Source organism: Cucumis sativus, chromosome 4 (assembly GCF_000004075.3).
Source record: "Cucumis sativus cultivar 9930 chromosome 4, Cucumber_9930_V3, whole genome shotgun sequence".
In the NCBI taxonomy this organism is placed as follows: Eukaryota; Viridiplantae; Streptophyta; class Magnoliopsida; order Cucurbitales; family Cucurbitaceae; genus Cucumis; species Cucumis sativus.
In genome coordinates, this window is record NC_026658.2 from 4,268,903 (window position 1) to 4,291,454 (window position 22,552).

General features: G+C 30.1%; 4 protein-coding genes across 4 annotated transcripts; 1 reads left to right on the plus strand and 3 right to left on the minus strand.

Moving 5' to 3' along the window:
* Positions 1 to 326: 326 nt before the first annotated feature.
* Positions 327 to 1,470, minus strand: LOC101205463 (blue copper protein). Its single transcript, XM_004149709.3, has 2 exons — positions 1,150 to 1,470; positions 327 to 913 (listed from the first exon to the last, which is right to left on the minus strand). The coding sequence occupies exons 1-2, from the start codon at positions 1,328 to 1,330 to the stop codon at positions 456 to 458; spliced, it is 639 nt and encodes a 212-aa protein (XP_004149757.2). The 5' UTR covers positions 1,331 to 1,470; the 3' UTR covers positions 327 to 455.
* A 1,935-nt stretch (positions 1,471 to 3,405) lies between these two features.
* On the minus strand, positions 3,406 to 4,793 carry LOC101205223 (arabinogalactan protein 41). The gene is made up of 2 exons (XM_004149708.3): positions 4,457 to 4,793; positions 3,406 to 3,867 (listed from the first exon to the last, which is right to left on the minus strand). Exons 1-2 carry the CDS (start codon positions 4,572 to 4,574, stop codon positions 3,782 to 3,784), a joined length of 204 nt encoding a protein of 67 aa, XP_004149756.1. The 5' UTR covers positions 4,575 to 4,793; the 3' UTR covers positions 3,406 to 3,781.
* A 1,929-nt stretch (positions 4,794 to 6,722) lies between these two features.
* On the minus strand, positions 6,723 to 10,688 carry LOC105435186 (TSA1-like protein). Its single transcript, XM_031883755.1, has 5 exons — positions 10,479 to 10,688; positions 9,557 to 10,363; positions 8,250 to 8,628; positions 7,962 to 8,171; positions 6,723 to 7,432 (listed from the first exon to the last, which is right to left on the minus strand). The coding sequence occupies exons 2-5, from the start codon at positions 10,338 to 10,340 to the stop codon at positions 7,249 to 7,251; spliced, it is 1,557 nt and encodes a 518-aa protein (XP_031739615.1). The 5' UTR covers positions 10,341 to 10,363; positions 10,479 to 10,688; the 3' UTR covers positions 6,723 to 7,248.
* Positions 10,689 to 18,025: 7,337 nt separating this feature from the next.
* On the plus strand, positions 18,026 to 20,359 carry LOC101207367 (COP1-interactive protein 1). The gene has a single exon (XM_031884114.1). It carries the CDS (start codon positions 18,534 to 18,536, stop codon positions 20,232 to 20,234), a length of 1,701 nt encoding a protein of 566 aa, XP_031739974.1. The 5' UTR covers positions 18,026 to 18,533; the 3' UTR covers positions 20,235 to 20,359.
* The last annotated feature ends 2,193 nt before the right edge of the window (positions 20,360 to 22,552 follow it).

The window sequence follows — 22,552 nt, forward strand, 5'->3', positions numbered from 1 at the left end:
ATATCTAATTATTCAGAAAGTACACAAAAGAACTCAACAAAAATACATACCAAAAATAGTATCTAAAACAAGAGACACAAATGGAACTTATAAGCATTTAATACAAAAGGGAACACACACACACACACACAATTAATGGCATTATATATTTCCTCCCAAGAAAGAAAAATAAATTCAGAAAGAAAAGGTATATATAAAGATATAAAAACCATAAATTAATACCTTATATTTTCCAAACAAAAATTTTCTTATGAAAAAGAAATAAATATAAAATTATATATATATATATATATAAAAGGAATTGAAATAAAACAAGAATCATCCCAAGACAGAAGAAATGGATTTATAGTTTGATCTTTGGAAGGTTGGGAACACATGAAAATAGGAATTTGGAAGAACAAAAGATTGATACACATTAAAAAGAAAAAGAAAAAGAAAAAGAAAAGGGAAAGGAATTACTTAATATATGGAAATGGGAATGAAAGAAAAATGGAAAAAAGGGTAGGAATGATAAGAGCCAATAACATTGGTGTAGGAAGAAGAAGGAAGGCATTGGATGGGTGAGCGGGAGTACCGGATGGGGATTGGGCTTGGGATACGGATTCGGCATCCATTTGGCCTTGAGGGGAAAGGGCTGGCCCCAAATTGGTGTGGATTCCAAAAGTTTCGAGGTTAAATGGTAAAGGATCAGACCCAGAGCTTCCTTCTTTGGTACCAACTTGGATGTGGAGCTTCTGACCAGCTTCGCAATGCTTTCCAATTCCATCAAAGTAATAGTAATCACCAGCCTTTGTTAGGTTCACTACTGTTGGCCCTAGAAAATACATGTATATTACTTCTTCTTCCCCACATGTATCATAGTCTGCCTTCTTTACTGTCACTAGGTTGTTCGCACCAGCTCGGTACGGGAAAACTGCGTGTGTAAATGTACGTATCCCCAATTGAAAAAGGAAAATTACTTAAAACGTTAGAAACGTATGATGAAATAATATAGTTTGGACCTCTAAAACATAATCCTTCAACGAGACTGCTATGCTATAGTAATGTTGGTATGTATTGATACTATCAAATGTATATAGATATAAGATCAATATTAGGAGAGTAAAATTGAATTGCAAAAAGGGAGGGTAAAAGGAAAAAGAGATATACCAAGCCTATCACCAACACCAAAGGTTCTTGGTTTAGCCCATTGATCAAAAAAGGAATCATTTTCAGGGACTCTCCAACCATGGCTTCCACCAACAATATGAGTGAATGCATCAACGCATGAACCCATAATCATCATCATCATTACTAACCAATAACAATAATTCATTATTGTTTTGTCCATTCTTTTTTTTTTTTTTTTTGGCCAATCTCTCTTTTGGAGCTTAAGAGAGAGAGAGGGGAGAGAAAAAAAATGGGTATTTTTTAAAACCTTTTTTTAAAAAAAGAATATATATTTCTTCTTCTTCTTTCTTCTTTCTTCTTTCTCCTCCAACTTGAAAGAGAGAAAAAAAGAAGAGAAATAGGCAAAATGGATTTAGTTTGTACCAAATTTGGAATGTTGAAACTCATTCTTTGTTTGTTTTAATCACTAGGTCCATTTTTTCTTTCTTCTCTCATTTTTTTCAGGGCTTACACACCTATTTTAAGTACCTATTAATCAATGGACCTCAATCCTTATCCCTTTTTCTTTTTTTAACCATTTTTGTTTTTTAAAATATTAATTAGAAGTTAAAATTAAAACGTAAAGAGTCAAAAATAAAACAAAAATTAAATGATATATATAAAGTTGAATTGTTGGAGAGAAGTCGGTTTTAAACAAAGTGTCATGCACTCATTTTGGACTCCATTTTAATATATTGATGCATCAATTAAAGTATTGCTAAAATTGTTGAAATTGATCATGACGGAGGTTTTTTTTTTTTGTACAATTGTATATATATATTTTTAAAATTTGGCACATTTACGTCATAAGTTTTGAGTTTGATTTCAACATAATCCATAGATTTCAAAATGTTACAATTATACTCTATTTGAAAATTGAGTTTTGTTTCAATTTAGTTTGTTTGTTGGTGCTCAGATTTTATACACGTTTGTTGTTGTCATGGCTCCTCGCGTGACCTTATTCCTTTTAGTTTAGTCTCACTTATCGAGTAGACTTATATAAAAGATTCTTACATCGGTGTGATATCTAGCTTACCATATTCAAGTGTAGAGTTCAACTAAATATAAAGAAATAAGGTCATAACTTTCACTTGGAAATTACTTAATCTTTTTCTTTTGGGTCATCGAATGAGGCTATTTATAATGTTCTTCCTCTAACATTTCTATGTAATAATGTAAATATTATGATGTGGTAGTTGTCTACCACTCTTAAGATTGCAAGAGACAAGATTAACAACAACTCAATTATTTACTAGCTCAACTAGTTATTCAAAAAACTCATAAACTCTAATTGTTTTCTTTTGGAACACATGTTCTCCTATGCATCCTCATTTCTCTTAGACTTGGACTTGCCTCGCTACACTTTAGAAATCGCTTAGGGACAACTATTAACAAACAAAACTTAAACTTTTATGAATAAAATTGTAACATTTCTAAACTTAAAACTATATAAGAGAAATAGACCGTGAGAATCAAAGGTAACACAATTAGTATATCATTTGTGTATAGATGGACTTTTTTTCTATACCTTTTATCTATTAATATATGTATATATATAGGGTAAAGTTATAGCGAGGGTCGGTGTAGCATGTGCTACCAACCCCAAAAGTTTTATATACTTTGGGATACGTGCTTCATTAATATTATATCAAATAATAATAACTATAAATAAATACATTCCCAAGAAGAAAAGAACATAATTTTTATAAAGTGAATGAACAACTTATATTCAGTATTTGGTTAATACGAAGTTTGGTTATAGTGACTATTAACTTAAAAGATATTAAACGAGTATTCAGCCTTCCATCAAATTGGTCTTTTAACACTTTTTCTAAATCTCTAATTATAAATTAAATATTTAATGCCTTATTGTGATTGATGCTGATTTGCCAAACCATTTTACATAAGTTTTAATCTGTATCATAATCATTTAAGATCTCAGTTTCACACTTCATGCTTTAAAAAGGGTTTAATGTTTCTTTATTGTTAATATTTGATGGATGCCCACTAAGATTCTACTTCACAAAACAAATACAACAAACTTGCTCACAACCCACCTATTAACAAATTAAGAGAGACAAAAGAAAGAGAAGAATAAAAGGGAGCCACGACCACGAATATGGTTTTGTGGATGGCCCCTTTTCGTATTGGCTTAGTAGCAAGTTGGTCCAGGGAGGTTTTCTTTTGATGTTACAGTGGATGCAACTTTTGTTTAGCAAATTTGTGTCAAAGATAAAAATAAGAGGGAGACAGGAATAAAGAAAAATAGGGAAACCCCAACAAATCTCATTCCAAATTAGGACACTGTACATAGCAATACAAAGAGACCACACAAACAGACTCATCATTAGAAATAAAGACCAAAAAACAGAAACAACCAAATGAACTACTTTTGAAAGAAAAAATAAATAGTAATAAAATCCCTCAAAACCCATTTGCATTTCTAACTAGATTCCCTTCTCCCTTGATCGAAAGAGGGTTCCAAAGGAATTACAATGTGCAGAAAAAAAAAAAAAAACAATCAAATTCCCTCAAAAACCCCATCTGCATTAATTTCTAACTAAAATCCTTTCCCTCCCTTTGATCAAAGATGTTCTACAAATGCTTTGATACAAATCTTTTAGACGTTGTTTTATAAGTCAGCGTTGTGGATGAGATATGTGAGCGCCAATGCCACCATCATCAATACATAAGCTATTCCTTGATCTATGGATGTCCCTGTCAAATTTCATTACAAACAAACTAATTAATTTGATTAACAAAATCTAAGTATTTCATCCCTAATTTTGCATTTCAAATAACCACTGTTTCAATTAATCTTAAAATGGCCTTTTGAGAATAGAACTTCAAGATGGAACACCTTTGTTCTGTAAAGTAAAGCAATATAATAGTTATGACCACGGTTGATTTTGAAGAATGAGTTGAATGAATCATCTATCATGGTCAACTATTTAAGATTTCATATAATTTTCTTGAGACCTAAAATTATTCTAGTTGGTTTAATTGAACTCATCAATGAGACAAATAATAATTATTGAAACTATGAAATGACTTTATGATGTTGTTATGAATAGAAGAAAATAGAATCTACATATTTGGCATTCCTGGCATTTGGTCCACAAATCGATGTGAATGACCTCTCGCAAGATTGAGAATACATGTATGGAAAACAGATCCACGGGTTGAGATTTGAGCATAATTCATCAAGAAAAGTAAGGTTTCAAAAGGCGTTTTGAAGAGAGAGATCGAGAATCCAGGCAGATCTGAAAGAGAAATGCAAAAGAGAAGATAAAGAGAGAGAACTAACCATCGCTGGTGGGAGCGGGTGCGGGAGCCAAGGAATGTGGGTGAGCAACGGGCAAGAAGATGGCAAAGATGAGGGCAGTGGCAGCCAAAAGTCCAAAAGACGACCTAGAAACCGCCATTGGAGTGAGAATGGTGGTGTGGAGGGAGGATCTCTCTCTGCGATGGGTGTAGGCTTCAATGGGTTGAAGAGGATCGCAGAGAGAGAGAGAAAGGAATCTCTCTTTCCCTCCTCGAAAGGCGAAATGAAGAAGAAATCTCTGAACGGAAACAGAGGAAGTGTTTAGCGATGGGAGAGAGACGGAGGAAATCAAATCTTTGCAACCACTGCGTTTTATAGGGTTAGGTTTATATTCTTTATTCCCTCTTTTTTCTTTCCGTTATCTTTTCTATCTTTAATTATTACTGTTTTTTCTTTTCTTTTCTTTTCAAAATACATATTAGTGTTCATTTCATCCACACCTTCAAACACATTCTAAATCAATTTCCAATTCAAACACCACCCAACAAAACTCTATTTTATCCTATTTTGAAATCTAATAGAAATACCAAAATTCAAATATTAAGCTCACTTTTTTCATTCAAACACCCATATTTGTAAATAATTAATTCATTAAACAAACTATTTGTATGACTCATTTTAATTTACCAATTGATTCAAAAGTTTAAGGAGATGGACGAAAGCAAATTTAGCGGAAATTCAAAAGCTATGTATTTTGATATTATTTAAATGATAATTTTAGTTTATTTATGCACGTTTTCTTTAATTTAATGTTACGAAATTTGAACATTTCGGTGAGTAGGTGGTCCATAACCAAATGTCAAAGTTTTTTTTTTTTGTCAAATTTGAGCATAGAGGGGAAAAACCATTATAATATTTTTCATCCCATCTTTCTATCATGTTATGATAAGCAATGTGTTATTTGATAAGTGTTAAGAGGGCAAAACAATGACTTCTAATATGGCACTATCTTACAAAGACACGTGTTCGAGTAGGACTATAACATGACATCTTAACACAACAAAGCAAATGTTATGAAACATTATAGGTATAACATCTGTCTATAGTATATTATGAGTTAAAGGGTGATGCACTTTCACTTCTATTTCTATTTCTATGTATAAGAAACTCTTCCAAAGGTACATATCAATTACACACCCTAGTTAATTAGCTCGACAATATTTTTGGTCTAGTACTGATCTAAGCATTAGAATGTAGATGCCTTCTAGCACTATACCGATGTAAGATTTTGTGATAAGTAAAAAATTTAAGATTTTGCGAAGTCAAGTTCCATTAGCAAGTATCAAATCAACGACCATACTGTTTAGAAACGTGCATCAATAATAACTATCATGTTTATTCAATTTTCTATTTAAGAAAACATCTAAATAAATATAGTAAATGATTCCGAGAAAGATATGAAATAATATGAAAGGACAAGATTAGTTAAATGAGGTTAAAGATATAAAAGTAGAAGTAGGTTAGAAAGAGGTTTAATTATTATGTATTAAAAGGACAAAATAAGTAAGAGAGAATGAAAATAAATAGGTGAAAAGTAAAAGAAATATTACATCTGAGAGTGAAATAGAGTCCATAAGTTTTGATATATAAAAGTATGTATTACAAAATTAGAAGAATTTGAACCGGAAAAGGCGGTGAAAAGGGAGGGGGAGAGAGAACCGGGAAAGCCGGTAAAGGGGAAAGGTGAGGAAGGGTTTAGAATGGTTGTGGTGAAGAAGGGGCCCAGGAGCATGTTTCCTGCCCATTGCTGCTTCCGCACATGCCGCCCATGCCGTCTTTCGCAGTCTATTATTTGCCTTTTTCTTCAATCTTTTCTCAACCCCCAATATATATCTTTTTTTTATTATTTTAATATCATTGTTTTTCTTTCACCTTAATTGGTAATCAATCAATTTGTCACTAATTGGCAATCAATCAAATACAATCTTTTAATTAACAATTATTGATGCTTTCCCCTGTTTTACAAACCACCATCCAAATTACCACAAATTTTCATAATCTTACAATTCATATAGAGAGAGAGAGCGGGGTAGAATATATTAGTAGAATTTATATATTTAGCATACAAGTTTACCATAAACTTAAATTTATAGCCAAACATGGGAATTATTATACACTTTCAAATTCTATAATTCTTCCAATTATTCAACAAATTCGAATGCTACACCCATATATTGTAAAAAATAAAATGAAAACAAGCATCCAATCATCAAAGATCCAAAGCTAAAGTGGGGGAGAAAAACAGAGATGATAAGAAGACACGGCTTTCCCACAACATGGTGGCCATTTATTTCCTTTCCACAAAACTCCCTACAGATTGTCCAAAACTAGAAGAAAAGAAATTGACAAAACTAGTAATAGAGATTAAATCTGGGCCATTTTTCTATCCAAATCAGACTGGAACTTTTGTACCAATCAAGTAAGCTTTCTCTGATTCTAGTAATATATTGTAAAACACGGTTGCTGGATGGTTCTAAATAAGGAAACTAGTTTCTAAATTCTAAGTTCTAACAAACTAATTTGAAGGTAAAAGTATTGGCTTTAACCCTCATATGCAACAACAATTGTAATGGGAGTTCTTGAATTCTTTATGTCCCTGTTGATTATCTACATCGCTATCTAGTCAGCGTAGTTTGAGCAGTGTGCACCAAGATATAGACAAAAGATCTTACATTGATAAATTAGCAGGAAAGAGGAAGGAAGGAAATGGATCATCAATCAGACTTCAGCATGAGATTTATCTGTGCATCAAAGGGTTCAAGCCTGTCCTCCCTTTAATGGAAATGGAATTGATCTTTGTTGTTCTTATATATTTCAAATAACTGCTTCGAATGTTGGATGGCGATTCTTCTGCAGTCAATAAGACCACTTATGTCAAATTTCTCCAACTCTGTCACAGATTTCTTCAATTTCCCATTTGGATCTCGGTTGGTTAGAAACAATGCCAATGTGGAACCCCTGGATAAAATTTGGTCAGAATATCTAATGCCACACACACTATTGTGCCTCACCTAGCTTTACATAACATCACTCAAAGTTACGAAAATATTTCCCATGTACAAACAATCGCCACATAGACAGGCACAAAACGGTAGAAAGAACTGAAACTTTGTTATGTAATCAAGGTATAACTGAATATAGAGTTAAAAGATGGAAACAGACGTAAAGAGAACTCAAAACTGAGCACTCCATGCTTGTGACGAGAGATTCAAAGTAGAATACATATTTGGAGCATACATTTTAAGTTCAACAATTGCAGGCGGAGATATGATAAATCATTCTAAAACACGGAACTTGCTTCTTATTTTAGAACCTTATATAATAATTTCAAGTACCTAGAGACAAATCTAGCATTCAATCAGCCTAACATAACAAACGAGTCAGTTAAGATTCCAAAAAAACCTAACATACAATCCAAGAAATCGAGCAAAAAATTTATGGTGTGATCAATAATAAATATGCAAATGTGAAAAAATTGATTAGATACCTGAGCAAATCAGCCTCATCGAATCCTATATGCCTGGAAGGCGTGGATGCATTGTATGGTTTTCCAATTAAACTTGATTGTCGATAAAGTATACAGACAGCCTCCATGCAAAGCACATCATTTTCAGCAAATGCAGCAAGCATTTCGGCCTCCAAGTTCCACTTTTTATTACATCTCCGGTCTTTTGACTTTAAATGACTTGACCCATATCTATTTTGGATATCACCATCAGAATCCGACGAAATGAAATAGTCGTCATTGAAATAGTCCATACGAAATGAAGCATACTTGAACTTAGAATCAAGTGATCTACATCCTTCCCCAACTTCTGCACATTGCGTCAGCATGACTGTAGCAGCCCTTGAAGAGGTTGTGATGTTCTTGAAATCATTGGACTTAGGAGAAAATTGCATTTTCGAGGCATGTTTGTTTGGTCGACCACGTGGAGGTGCAGAAAACATTGCCCCTACTTTCTTCAATGACTCCATACCCTTGCTTACATTAGGCAGAATGGTCATCTGATCATCTTCCTTTTCCGCATCGTAATCTTCACAATCATTTAACAATGAATCTCGTCTTCTCTTCTGGTTTCTATGCGCTCGAAACAAATTTTCTCGGGTGGCATGATCATCATCACTAATTATCTCAACAAAGGATCCTCCAGTACCTAGGAAGAACAGGTACCTTGATCATGAGAATAAGTAATTCCCACCCTACATGAATAGTCCCAAATTTGTTTCATGTGTGTGTGTGCATAATTAAAATGATTACAACTTAGCCTGCCAAAACTAATCGTATGGAGAATTGGCAGCAATCCAAAATAATGTCATAAAATTATATATGGACAAAAATACCATCAAAGACAAAGGTGAACTAAGCACAATTTTGTTAGTTGGTCTTTTTTTAATCTTCTGCCATATCACAGAGCATAGCAAAATAGCTTTATTCTTAAAACCAATATATAAAATAGAAATTTATCTTTTACTTTTAAAGCAGTGGTCTATAAAATTATAACTAGTTTTGAGTATCACCAAATACCGCCATCAAGAGTTTAGTAATTGACACTTATGTAAAGGTCTTGGCTTCAACTCCTCCTCCTTATTTGTACTTTTAAAAACCTTTCAGAAAAGAAATACCATATTCATCCCAAGTTTCTAGGTCGAGTTGGGTATGACTTAACTATTCCAAGCATTCTAGTCTTACTATTCCTTGTATGTAAATAGTTTGTCACATTACCTGCTTGAGAGAAAACGAAGTGATGAAAATTGTAACAAGCTCCGACATAAATAAGCATCTCAAATGACATTCATATATTCATGATTAAACCTAGGTATTACGTGTAACCCATGGATTTAACTCCGAGCAGCGTTTTATTCAATAAATACACGAAGTTTTAGCTAATAACAATATACCCTTTGCAATACTCTCGTTCAGAGACAGCATATGCTTTGTGTATATATTTATTAATGCATATTAAAGATCTACCAAGCAGTTGTAAATACTAACACTTTCTAATGCCTGCGGAGTGGATTTCAACTATGTGGTGGTGTGATAGCCTTTTTTACAATCAATCACATTTACTTTCTATAACATACCTGTTCGGTTCTCGAGGTTGAATTCGTTTCTGTTTGAAGCAATGGGCTCCCCTTTTTCAATAACTGTCCTTACATTCTCCAACTGCGATACTCGGCATGAAAGTTCTTCATATTTCCTTCGACGCTCGTAATAATGTTCCTCCATGTCCCTTCGGCTATCTTCCTCTGTTTTCTTGATTGCATATACGAGTTTTAAATTCTTGGTTCTAAGTTCCTCAATAGACTTCTCATGCTCATCATTTTCTCTCTTGGCCGCTTCAATTGCAGATTGTAATTCTGAATTCTTGTGCTTAAGCTTTTGTATGGTCAATCTATCGTCCTCCTGAGCTTCCTTAACCGCTTCAAGCATTTTCTCAAACCCGTCCAAAGCACTCTTCTTCTTCTCTCTATCCTCATTCACTTTAATAATCAATTCCTTGAGTTGTTGAATCTCACTCTCCATCTCCTTCAACTCCTCAAACCTTTCCTTCCACTTACCAAATCCTTTAGGATCAACCTCAACCTTGTCTTGCTCGACCATGGATTTATGAGTAAGATTGTCAAGCCTCAGAAACTCGTATTTACTTTGGAGCAACTCATATTCTTTGTTCTTGCTCTCAATCTCCTTCCTCATCTTTACTTCTTTAGCAACCAAAGCCTCCTCCACCTTGTCGAAATCCTTAGCCCTAAAAGCCGTCCGTAAAAACGAAACTAACTCCGATATACTCCGACTCTCAAAGTTATCATCATCAACAGAATTCAAAGTAGCACAAGACTCGATCGCCATTTCAAAATTCGTAGACATTGAAATGCCGACTGCTACCAAACCTGATAATCAAGGGCACATAACTCACTAATATATATATATATAACGACTCGTTCACACAATGCTAAACAAAAAAACAAAAAAGAAGAAGAAGAAGAAGAAGAAGAAGAAACTAACCTGAAAACGCAGAATTGAGTGTAGTCGACGTTGAAGAAGGAGAGAAATGAGGTTTAAATGCTATGATGGGGGAAGCATTGTGAAGAAGAGAGGTGAAGGAAGCACGCAGAAGAAATGAGAAGAAGATCACACTTCCAATGAGAAATTTGAAGGATGGAAATTGTGCCGGGAAATGAGAGGAGTATGAACCTCGATAAAAAACGTAAACCCACTACTGAATCGCCGTACCCGAGAGTTTGTTAAAAGTAGAGGCCCAAATCGCCGCCGTTTCTGAGCTTTGAACTCAATGGGCCTTTTCTAAAAGCCCAATTTCATCATTTACAATTCTGCAAAAACTAATGAAAAATGTGAATCATCTACTCCTGCTTTATTGTTTCACACATTCTCAATCATTTATATTAATGAGATTTTAAAAAAATTAGGTAAAAATAAAACATTTATACAAAAGTTCATTTTATTTATTTGCATATATTATATTCTACTTATTATTAATCTTAAAACTTTTATATTTAAACTATTAATTATATAATTTATTTCTTTTTATTTGGTTTTCTTTATTCTATTTATTATATTATACAATTAGGGTAAATTTTGATTGAATTTAATTAACAAATATATTTCTCTATTCATCGTTCAATTTTTGTTATTTTTTTATGTCGGTCAAATTCATTTTTTTTAGTTCATCTTTTTCTTTTTAGCTTATAATCTTTTCATGTTATATATTCGGTTTAATTTTCGTTTTATATATCTTTAAATTTTCCAATTGATATCTTGTTACATTAGTAAATAATAATTGTGTTGATTTTAAGAGGGATATATTTTCAATATATAACGATTATATTAAATTTTGTTATCGATTTTATCCATATATTTAAAGATCTCATTTCATAATTGTACATTATATATAAATTTGGAATCAAACCGCATGTTTGTTCGTTATATACCAGAGGTTATATTATGGACATATATTACTATTATATTTTTTTTCTTATTAGTTATGACCACGTTCTAATATATTGTGATGATTTTTTCAATAATTTAGACAACTATATTAGTTACAGAGTATAAGATATTTTAGTCCATGAATACATGTCATTTCAAGAGTTACACAGTAATTTATAAAAAAAAAATTATAAACCAACAAAAATTATAAACCAATTATGCATGTAGTTCAGAATTTTTGTTGAATTACAGCTAAATATATTGCATTCGTACGACAGTATTATTCTTACATTTAAAGTTCTGTTTCTAAATTAACACATATTTTCATATTATCTGCTGAAGTCAATCTAAAACTACATATTCAATATAGCATAAAAATACTGGATATATATAGTCATTAACAACTACTTTTGTTACATGGTTATATATTTGAAATAATTAAACATACATATATATATATGTCAAATATACATCGTGTATTTATATAACTTACTAAATATCTATGATTGTTATAATTATATTTGATAAAAATATAGTATATTTGAAATTAATAACTAAACCAAATAAAGTGCACATATATAACAATTTAAATGTATATATTTTGTTTCAATATGCTTATCAACACACAAAAAAAAATCATATCATATACTTAAATAAACTATAGAATTCATAAAATAAAAATGAAAAATGAAGAAAACATACATACATTTGTAAACACGACTTTAGGAATGAAAAAATAAAATTATTTAAAAACCATATACCAATGATAATAAAAAGATGAAAATAAATAAAATTTAAACAAACAATCCAAATGTTTAGCATTAAAAAAATGTTTATTATCTCAAATCCAAACGTTTCTGAGCTTTGAACTCAATAGCGTTTTCTAAAAGATCAATTTCATCATTTATTAATGTTCTAAGGCTTCAATTTTCCACAAATATAGATTCCACGAAACTACCCACCTTTATAGTGAATACTATATTAAAGAAAGAAAGTGCACCTAAGGAAACCCAAACTTACATTCAAATTTTGTAAAAACTTCATTGTTGAACAAACTTTCAAAACTGGTAATCCAAACGGAACATTGTTCTTCCATTTTCTGTGTAAATTTACCGCCTAGACAGTTGCCCATACCTAATCAAAAAAATAGAAATATGTGTATCACTGCTTATTTTAAATATGAAAGTGTATATACAACACAAAGTTGTTTTAAATATGTAAGAGTATCTAATTATTACTTTATAGTAACATTTAAATAAGAAAGAGAAAAGACAGTGATTATATACTCACTGACACTATACTATAATTCACAACTACCTTTTTTTAAACAATTAGTTGAATGAGACGATTTGAAACTTCACTCTAATTTGTATTGATTGAAAACTTCTACAAAAAATTAATAATATGAAATAAATATGCATTTATCGAATAAGATAGCTAAAATAAGAAAGAAAGACGAGACATAGAGAGATAGGAAAGAAGAGTAAATTGACGAAGAAAGTGATCGATTATGGCACCGAAAAGTTGGATGGAGAGAGCGAAAATATAATATAAAAATATTGAAACCTTATTTAAGAAAATTAATGTGATTTTGAGATATTTTTGTAAAACTACATCTAAACTAGGAGTTTCTTCTTGATTTTTCTTTTAAATAAATCAAAATGAACTAAAATTTTAGATGGATAGACACTCATATGATCGTTCATGAGACAATAACTTTTATTATTTATTTTTATATTTTTGAATTTTGAATTTTGTTTTGAACGTTTTAAGGTGTGAAATTTAAATGGCCAAAAGCAATTGATATTCATTTCATTTTGGTTTGTTTCTAAAATATGGATAGATAGTATTGAGAGTTTCTTCGTGATTAATGTTGCTGTTTTTTAAACTTTTTTATAAAAATTCAAATTTTCAAATTAATTAGACAAAAATTTAGTTTAAAAGAAAAAAATTATAAAAAAATATAATATTGAACAAAATATTTATACTTCGTGCAAAAACAATATAACAACATAGTTAATTTTATCATTTAGTGATTTTGTTCCGTGTAAATGATTTGTTGATTTTTTCTATTTTTGAAAAAACTTCTTTAATAAACATCGTTTTATGATGCAAAATAAGGGATACTTACAAATATAGCAGATAGATTTAAAATAATTAAGTATATAGCAACATTTAAAAAAAATGCAAATAAAGTAAAATTTGTCGAAGTTTATCAATTATTATATTGCAAATATGTGTCTATCACTCATAAACAAGTATGTCAGTGATAAAAGTCTGTCACTACTTTGATATATTTACAATTTTTAAAAATATTTTTATATAGTTAATTATTATAATGGTTTACTATTAGAATTATTGCAAAATTAATACTTTTTTTATTTTTTAAATTAAGGTAATTAACCACAACCTAAATACCAATTTGATTTTCTTTTACATAGATGGCTTATTTAATTTCTTTTTAATATTTTCTTTAATCTTACATATATGTGGTTTATATATATATATTTATAAAAGGGTTTTCAATCTTTTTGCAATAAAAAGATCCAAGAATATTAGGCATGATATGTTTATATAAAGACGAAGAATAGAATATTTGAAAATTTAGAGTCTTTTACCTACAAAAGAATCTACCATTTAGAGAAATTATGGTGTATTATTTATGTCATATAGTTAGGTCAAGAATAACATATTTGTTTTCTAAATTTGTTTTTGAAATCTATTATTGGTTTAAAACTTTAATATGTATCCATTTTGTTTTAAAATTTAGTTTTCACTGTATCCATCAATTTTAAAACAAATCAAATTTTATTGATCCAAAACATATACTTTTTTTTATATAGTAGAATATTAAATACTTTTAATGAAATGTACTTAGTTTCAAGTACGACAAGAATAAATTATTTGGACTAAGGATCTCTCAACTAACACATATTTTCATACTCACCAACGAGAGTTTAGCTCAAATAATACTAATGTATATCCAGAATCAAGAGATTTTACGTTCATATCCTCCACATCCTATTTCTACTAAGAAAACACACAATTAATATTACAGTAATTAAACAAACTTTCACTTTTTAACTAATGAAACGTACCTATTGTAACAACACGATCTTGCACGCGTGGCTACGTATATATTTATAGATACCAAAAGTTATAAAATTGTTGAAGTTACATGGCAACATGGGAGATGAGTAATAAAGTAGACAAAGAAAGGCACATGTAATTGAAGCCAAAAAGAAGCTAAATTATATATATTCCTAACAAAAAGAGAGAAAAAAGGAAGATGGACCTTTCATGATAGATACCACTGGGAGATTAGAGGTATGATCACAAGGGATATAATGTATATACTTCTATATGTACAGAAAAAAGGAACGTGTGCTTGATTATAGCAGATTACTCTAAAATTTATTTCAATTTTTTTTGTTTATCAAAGTAAGTCCAGCTCATTAAAAAGTATGTAATTTAATTTTTTACTTCAAGATCAAGAATACAAATTTATCTCATTATAAATTACAAAAAAAAACATTAATTATTTGGTAGTTTTAAACTTTAAAATATGCTCCACTTTAATTTAATTGAGTCTAATAAAGAAAAAGAATATTTAATTTCTTGAAATTGAAGAGAGTGTAATGAATGGAGTTAAGAGTAGGTGACATTTTCAAAGATTGTGTAATAAAAGGTAAATAGTTTGTGAATTTTTTATATTATTGAAAAATTTTCTAAAAACAATTATGTAAACATTTTTACAATATTTCAATAAATTTGATTGTAAAAAGATTATAGTGGCATCAATTATTTGGTAGCCTAAAGTTTTTATTTTTAATAATATATTTTAATAAAGTAGTGGTCTGATGGATATAATGTTCACAAAATCTCATCTTTCACAACTTTATTTCTTCAGCTTCTAGTGGCCATAAATAATGCATCACAATACATACAAAAATAAAAATGCACCATCTTTTCAATTCATTTTCGAATATTTTATTTTTCAATGCATTTTTATTTACAAATTACTAATTTCTAGAAAGAAAAGAAAAACATATAAATTACGAAAATTCCCCTTCTCAATTTTTATATTGTTCAGAATAATCTATTTCTATAAATTATAATACCATCTTAACTCAGTTATGTTGATGTTTTCTTTAAGTCATATTAGTCTCATTCAATCTTTACTTTCCAATTGAAACGAGCCACAAATTTGTTTTTTTTTTTATTTTATTTTTTTCTTCTCAATATTTATTCAAAAGTTAAACATCACTTTCAAAAACTAAAAACCCTTTTTTTAGCCAACAAAAAGTTAAAACTCTCAAACCATACATTTGACTCATTCATAGAAAATAATTTTGAAAAGTGGAATGAATAATTAAATTTAGAAATTATGCCAAAAATCTACAAAAAGCAATTTCGGAGCGTAACGGCGAGGAAAACAGTGCGGCCTCGCCATAACCATATTCAAAATATCGTTTCACGTTTTTTTGTCCGATAAACCTGCGAGATTGGACTCCTTGGGTTCGTTCGTAATTTTATAAAAATGAGAGGGCAGATGTGCGAAAGAAGCGCTAAACTTTCCATCTCCCCGGAAAGACAGAGGACGACACCATCGGATTAATAAATAAATAAAATTAATTAATTAATTAAAAATAGCAAATTTAGAAAGAAATTAAATTTTATTTTTTCCATTTCGTCTTCTGTCTCTATTTAAGTTCTGTTTTACGTTTTCTTCTGTTTTCTTTTTCTTTTTCTTTTTTCCCCTCTCTCTCTTTAAAAAAACCTTTTCTCTTTTTCCTTTATAGATTCATTGCGTGAAAAAGTCAGAATCAAATTCCAGGTAATTTTCACTTTTTTAACCCAATGAATCTCTGTTTCTTCCTTGTGATCATTTGAAATGGTTGATGATATATGATGGAATGAGTTTGTAATGTTTTAGATCTATTATCATTTTTTAATCTCTACTTATCATAATTATGTTATACTCTCCAAAACTCTGAATCGAAATTGCATTGGTAGTTCTTTATTTATTTATTTTTTTTGGAATTTGTAGTGTTGTTCATTTGTTTTTTTAATTTTGGCAGCCAAACAGAATCCAGCTCAATTTCCCATTTTCCATTTACTGTCTGAGATGTTGATTGATTGGTTTTTGATCTGTCATTAGAATTGTTGCATTTAATATTAATCTTTGCTATTTAAAGTTTTCTTCTCTCTTTTTAATATTCATACGAGTGTTTCAATCTCATTTATCTACGTATCTAGAAAGTTCAAAGACTTTTTCTTGTGGATTGAATTGAACCGTTGAGTTATTCAAAAACATTGTTAGATTATACTAACATTCTGATTACATATATTCAAGCCTACCACTAGCTTATAACTCTTTATTAATTATCCACTCTAACATAATTTTCAAATAATTAGAGAAGATTTAGATATTCATGATGGAATTGGAATAATAATATTAAACTCTATCTTTCCCCTTTTCAAAATTTAAAACAATAAATATAGATAGTTTGAAAAATTCTAAAATTTTGCTTTACAAATATTTCCCTCATTTTCTTATGTGATTTTAGTATAGAAATTTTGGATAATTATAATAGGTAGCGATTTGAGAAAAAATAATTAAATATATAACATTATTTTTTAAAAATTGTAAATATACGGATAAACTTTTGTAGTTGATATATACAGATAAACTTTATTCTATATTTACAACATTTAGAAAATTTTACTATATGTGTTAATATTTTAAATCTAATAGCTATATTTTCGACTTTAGTTAATATTATTTTTCCATTCCAATGTATTTTTAATGTTTCTTTTTTCTGTTTTTTTTTCCAAATGTATGTTTCACCAAAAATATGTGTAAGATATAAACTTGTCCCTAGTGTACTATCACTTTGCTATTTACCTAATTTTCCCAAGAAATATTATTTGAAAAAAGAAAAACTAATAAAGGGAATTTGAGAGTAGTACTCTATATTATTCAAAGCTAACTATTTTGGTGTGGGCATAGGGTTATGGGTGTGGAGAGAGGGTTGTTTGGTATATGTTTGGGGTAGGGGTTATTGAATAATAATCCAAGTTGAAGATAGTGAATCTTATTATTTGTTTTAGCAATGACAAATTTTGAGTTATTATTAGGAGGGTAGGGGAACCATACTATGTTAGAGAAATTATTCATAAATGTGTGTGTATATATATATATATATATATGGGTATGACATAGGTAAGCTAGGCCTCTTATCTTTTTTAAAAATGTATATTTTGTGTGGCGATGAAAGTGGACAAATTGGCGAAGTTGGAAGTTAATAGCACAATGGAAAATAATGCATCAAATAAGTCACTATTATGACATTTTATTGTGCAAGTTGAATTTGACTTTTTTTTTTTCATCATCTAATTATGAAAAATAATTCATGTAGAAGAAAAACTAGAATATTGGTATGAGTAGCATGCATGACACTAGCCACACACACTCTTTGAAAATTTTCACCTATAGTCTTACTTGAATATTCTATTTGTAAATAAAAATTAGGATTGAGATTTGAGGAGATGATGAAGCATCGCATGCGAAAAGGATTAACGGACTCTAACGTAATCAATTTAAAATCGGATGAAATTACTGAACAACAGAAGATGACTAAAGCAGGTATAGTTTCTATTTTTTTTAATATAATATTTATGAGATTTGAGGACCTCTCATTTTAGAGACGGGGAGTCATGCTAGCAACAACTTAGACCTAAAATGAATTTGGACTAAAAATTTTCTTAATATCTTATTCTCTTTTAATGTGTTTATGTGAAAGATTTTAATTAAATTAAAAGTATAGTTTCTACGCTCTTGTATTTGTTTCTGTTTAGACAAGGTTGTTTGTATCTTTCAAACTTAACCACATCACGTTTTTTTATGACAAATAAAATTGTAGCCTTCGTTGTGTTTTGTTATCATAAGTTAGTAAATTATTTACTCTCTGACAATTGTTCTTCAAAACTATAGTGCATGATGAAATGTGGAACAAATAAAACTCATTACTTGTGGCTTTCTTCTTTTTGTTTTTGTTTTAAGATTACATTTTCTTCTTAACAAGAAAACAAACTGTTTAATTTTCAGAAATGGAACAAAAGATGATGAGAATCTTGAAGCTAATGAAGAACAAAGATCAAGGAAAAAGTAGAGGAATGCCAAAGGACTCAAAGAAAGAAACGGAAGTTGTTGGCCTTGTTGAGGATTTATACAAAAGTTACCAGTCGATTTATGAACAATATGGTCATCTACGAGATGAAGCTGAAAGAATCTTTAATTCCAAAAGTGAAGACGAAGAGGACAAGGAAGATGTCTCTTCTTCATCTTCAAGCTCTAATTCTGATTCCGATTTAGAATATTTTTCGTCCGAGGAAGTAAACACCAACAACGTTCATAATTTACAGGATGAACGCTCAAACAACTTCCATGCTCAAATTCAAGCAGATGAGCTAGAAAAGCAAATTGTACAAAAGAATGAAGCCTTGGCTAAGGTTGATTTTCTGCATCGAGAACTAGATAGTGTACGAAGCCAGAAACGCGAATTGGAAAATAGGAAAAACAAGGAGATATCTGAGAATATGGCTTTGATAGTTAATTTGAAACAAGAAATATCGAAAAAGATTGGACTTGAACAGAAGATTCTGGAAGACAAAGAGAGAGTTCTTGATCGGATAAAGGAGCTGGAAACGGAATTAGACACTCTACATTACCGAAGAAGGGAAATAGAAGAACAAAATATTCGAATGAGATCCGAAAATCAATGGCTAAACACTAAGAATTCTGAATTGGAGATGGCATTGACGAGTAAAGAAACGGAAGCTTCTTCTCAGACGATCGCATTGATGGAGCAAGTCAAGAATCTAAAACATAAAGTGGATGGATCGCAGGCTGAAAAAACCAAATTAGAGCAAGAAATGGAGCGATATAAACAAGAATTTTCTCACAAATTCTCTGAAATGGAGGCAGAAAACAACAGATTGAAAAGCAAAATTGTCGATCAGGAAAGAATCCTAAAAGAAAAGGACGAAACAATAATCACATTTAACGAGAAATACAAGCAAGCAAGAAATTGCTTACCCGACGTCGCTTCGAGTCTGGTAAGCACAGAGAGAAAAATGGAAGAGTTAGCAGAAGAGCTCCGAAGCGGCCTAGAAGATAAAATCCGTATACTATCTCAGAGAATTCTCGTAGCAGAGCAACTACACAATGAAAGCAGAGAAAGCTTCAGAACAAGAAACAAAAGACACGAACAAGAGAAGAGACAGTTTGAACAAAAAATAGTAAATCACGAAGCAGAACTGATGAAACTGGGCAACATGAACGAATTCGGAATGGACAGAATGGCAAGAAAATTCGAAGAAGAGAGTGCGAAGCTTCTAAATCATATACTATGGATCACAAAGGAGCTTACATTCGCAAAATATTGGGTTAGAACGCGAAACAACGAGTTAAAACAACTGAAAACAAATTTAACTCGATTCGTTGCTCAAATGGAGGAAAAAGAAGAACAAGAGTTCTTGTTAAGAGAGAAACTATGGAATCTAGAGGCGAAAATAAGCAAAGAGGGAGGAGAGAAACTGAATCTGATCAGAACGTTAGGACAATTCGAGAAGAAGATGACGAAAATGGAGAATATACTGAAGGAGAAAGATGAAGAAGTGTTCCGACTTGCCGAAGAGAAGAGAGAAGTAATTCGACAACTATGCGTTGTGATTGATCACCATCGAAGCCGCTACGATCAGCTCAAAGACGTCATGCTCGAAAAGGTCAGAAACAATAGAATGATTTGAGGCTAATTGTTTTTGTTACAACTATCATTTATTTTACACATATATATTGTGTTGAAAAATTTTGGTAAATGTAAAAGAACTATGTAACAAAATATATACATTACATTACACACATAACATTGTTTTATAAATTTTGAGCATAAAATTTTCTTCAATTTTGTCCCACTTTTACATCATTCCATATCTCAAGTTTATTTCAAATGTAAAAATGAGGTTTCATTGTCTCCCTTCACTTGTGACCCACTAAATGTAATATATAGAAAACCTTTTATAACATATCACATTTTGTCAATATTCGTATAGTCGAAATGAAATTCTACCTATTATTACAAATATAATTAGATTACTTTAAATCATGTTTACCGTGATTGAACACGTTATGCTCTTCAACCTGTGTTTGTATTTTTTTGTTTACATATTTAGAAGTAGATTCCATGTGTCACTAGACAACATCAAATGTATTCTATGTTACTAATACAAAAAATTAAAATCGTAAAGGTGGCAAATCAATAAATGGAAAATGTATATACATATATATTAGTACATCAAATAAGTTTGTCTTTACATCACATGATTTATACCTACATCAAGAATATATAATGAGATAGCTCACATGAAAAAGCTAAAAGATGAAAACAAACAACCTAATGAATAATTTTGGATGTTGTTGAAGAATATGAGGAAAGAGTGGAGTCAAAGTTTTAAATGGAAACATAAAGAATAAAAGAGGAGACTCCAATTATACACAATGATTAAATAACTTTACCATTTATTTGCTTGTATCATTCACTCCATTTGCATAAATATACGAAGGAAAAATTTAAAAAGTATTGATTTTTTCTAGTACTTTTTCTTTTTAAACTAGTTTTAAAAAATAATAATTTACTCTTTGTTTTTTTATATAAAGCAAGGAACTTTTTTAGAGAATTGAAAATGAAAATAAAATCGCCTTTTAAGGAATATATTTTATTTGTTAAAGAACATAAAACAAAATTAGTTAACAATATATATGATTTTGGATTTTAAAGGACAAAAATTTTAAAATATAATTTAAAAAGCACAGAAAAAGAAAAATTAAAATCATTCCAATCCCACGACAACCCGCTGATCTTACAATATTTGTTCGAACTCATTAGTTAATTATGGACCTTTTTAGCACTCGACCAACACATGATAGTTATTAGTTGTCTACTACAACACTATATAGTTTTTGGAAGTACAGAAAAATAATTAGGGTTATGTTCGGTAGCAATTTTACTTCTTTTTTTTTTCATTTTTTAAATTTCGCTTTTAAAGTTTTTTTATTAAAAACAAAAATCATATATATTTGGTAACTTATTATTATTATTACTTTTTAAATAACACAAAATTGTATTTTTCTCTCTCCAAAGCTTGTTCAGTTTGTAAATTTTAAAACAACATTATTATCTTTTTAAAAAAGTTACCAATCAAACTTATTTATTTTTAAATTAATTTAAAAAAAATAAAATACCGAAAACAAATGGGTTACCATACATTTAATTTAAAATAGATCTTTCAAAACCTAAAGTCTTTAAACTTTGAACAAGTTTATACTCTCAATCTTATTTATAGTTGAATTAGGTCAATCAAACTTCCAATTACATAATTTTCAACAAACCAACCCAACCCAACCCAAAATCGAAAAGAGAAAAATTAATCCAACTTTTAAAATTTAGGTTTGGTTAGTACTAACTATTCAAACTTTTTATTAACATTATTTGAATACTACTATTTGTCAATAATGTTTTTGACGATTACATCACACGTAAATTAAAATTCCATCGACTCACCGACTAGGAAAGTGTTTATTGTTTTAAGTACTAAATTTGTACATTAGAAAACTGTACTAAAACAGGTAAAGTGGAATTAAATGCAGTGGTTCAAATTTCAAATTGCAATTCCAATTAAAGTGGAAGACAAATTTGAAGCAACCAAGTTTTATTTATAGGCCTACTTTGTTCACATTGCTTTGTTTCATTCAACTTATTTTTGTTGGCACATGTGAATAAATTTGAAACAAAAAAGAAAAAGCCCCATTACATAGAATGAGTATGAACTATACGAACTAATATGGTTGAAAAATGAGATAATGTGTCTATGTTCATTTTCCCAATTCCCCGTAATTGAAGGCCAAAGACACACAAATAACAAAATAAAGCAAATAAAGCAAAGAAGCGGGAACGCACATAACCAAACACCCTTTCCCTCTTTTCAAATCTTTCTTTTCCCTTTAAATACCATTTTCATCCCAAACTTTTATTCTATTTTATTTTCCTAAGATACTAAAAGACGTTTAA

Excerpts from the sequence above, each read along its gene's own strand:
- LOC101205463 (XM_004149709.3), bottom strand. The coding sequence starts at position 1,330 with ATGGACAAAACAATAATGAATTATTGTTATTGGTTAGTAATGATGATG. Across the intron at positions 914-1,149 it reads TGGTGTTGGTGATAGGCTTG|TTTTCCCGTACCGAGCTGGT; the intron begins GTATATCTCTTT and ends TTACACACGCAG.
- LOC101205223 (XM_004149708.3), bottom strand. The coding sequence starts at position 4,574 with ATGGCGGTTTCTAGGTCGTCTTTTGGACTTTTGGCTGCCACTGCCCTC. Across the intron at positions 3,868-4,456 it reads ACCCGCTCCCACCAGCGATG|GGACATCCATAGATCAAGGA; the intron begins GTTAGTTCTCTC and ends GAAATTTGACAG.
- LOC105435186 (XM_031883755.1), bottom strand. The coding sequence starts at position 10,340 with ATGTCTACGAATTTTGAAATGGCGATCGAGTCTTGTGCTACTTTGAAT. Across the intron at positions 8,629-9,556 it reads CAACCTCGAGAACCGAACAG|GTACTGGAGGATCCTTTGTT; the intron begins GTATGTTATAGA and ends TGTTCTTCCTAG. Across the intron at positions 8,172-8,249 it reads TCACTTGATTCTAAGTTCAA|ATATGGGTCAAGTCATTTAA; the intron begins GTATGCTTCATT and ends TATCCAAAATAG.
- LOC101207367 (XM_031884114.1), top strand. The coding sequence starts at position 18,534 with ATGGAACAAAAGATGATGAGAATCTTGAAGCTAATGAAGAACAAAGAT.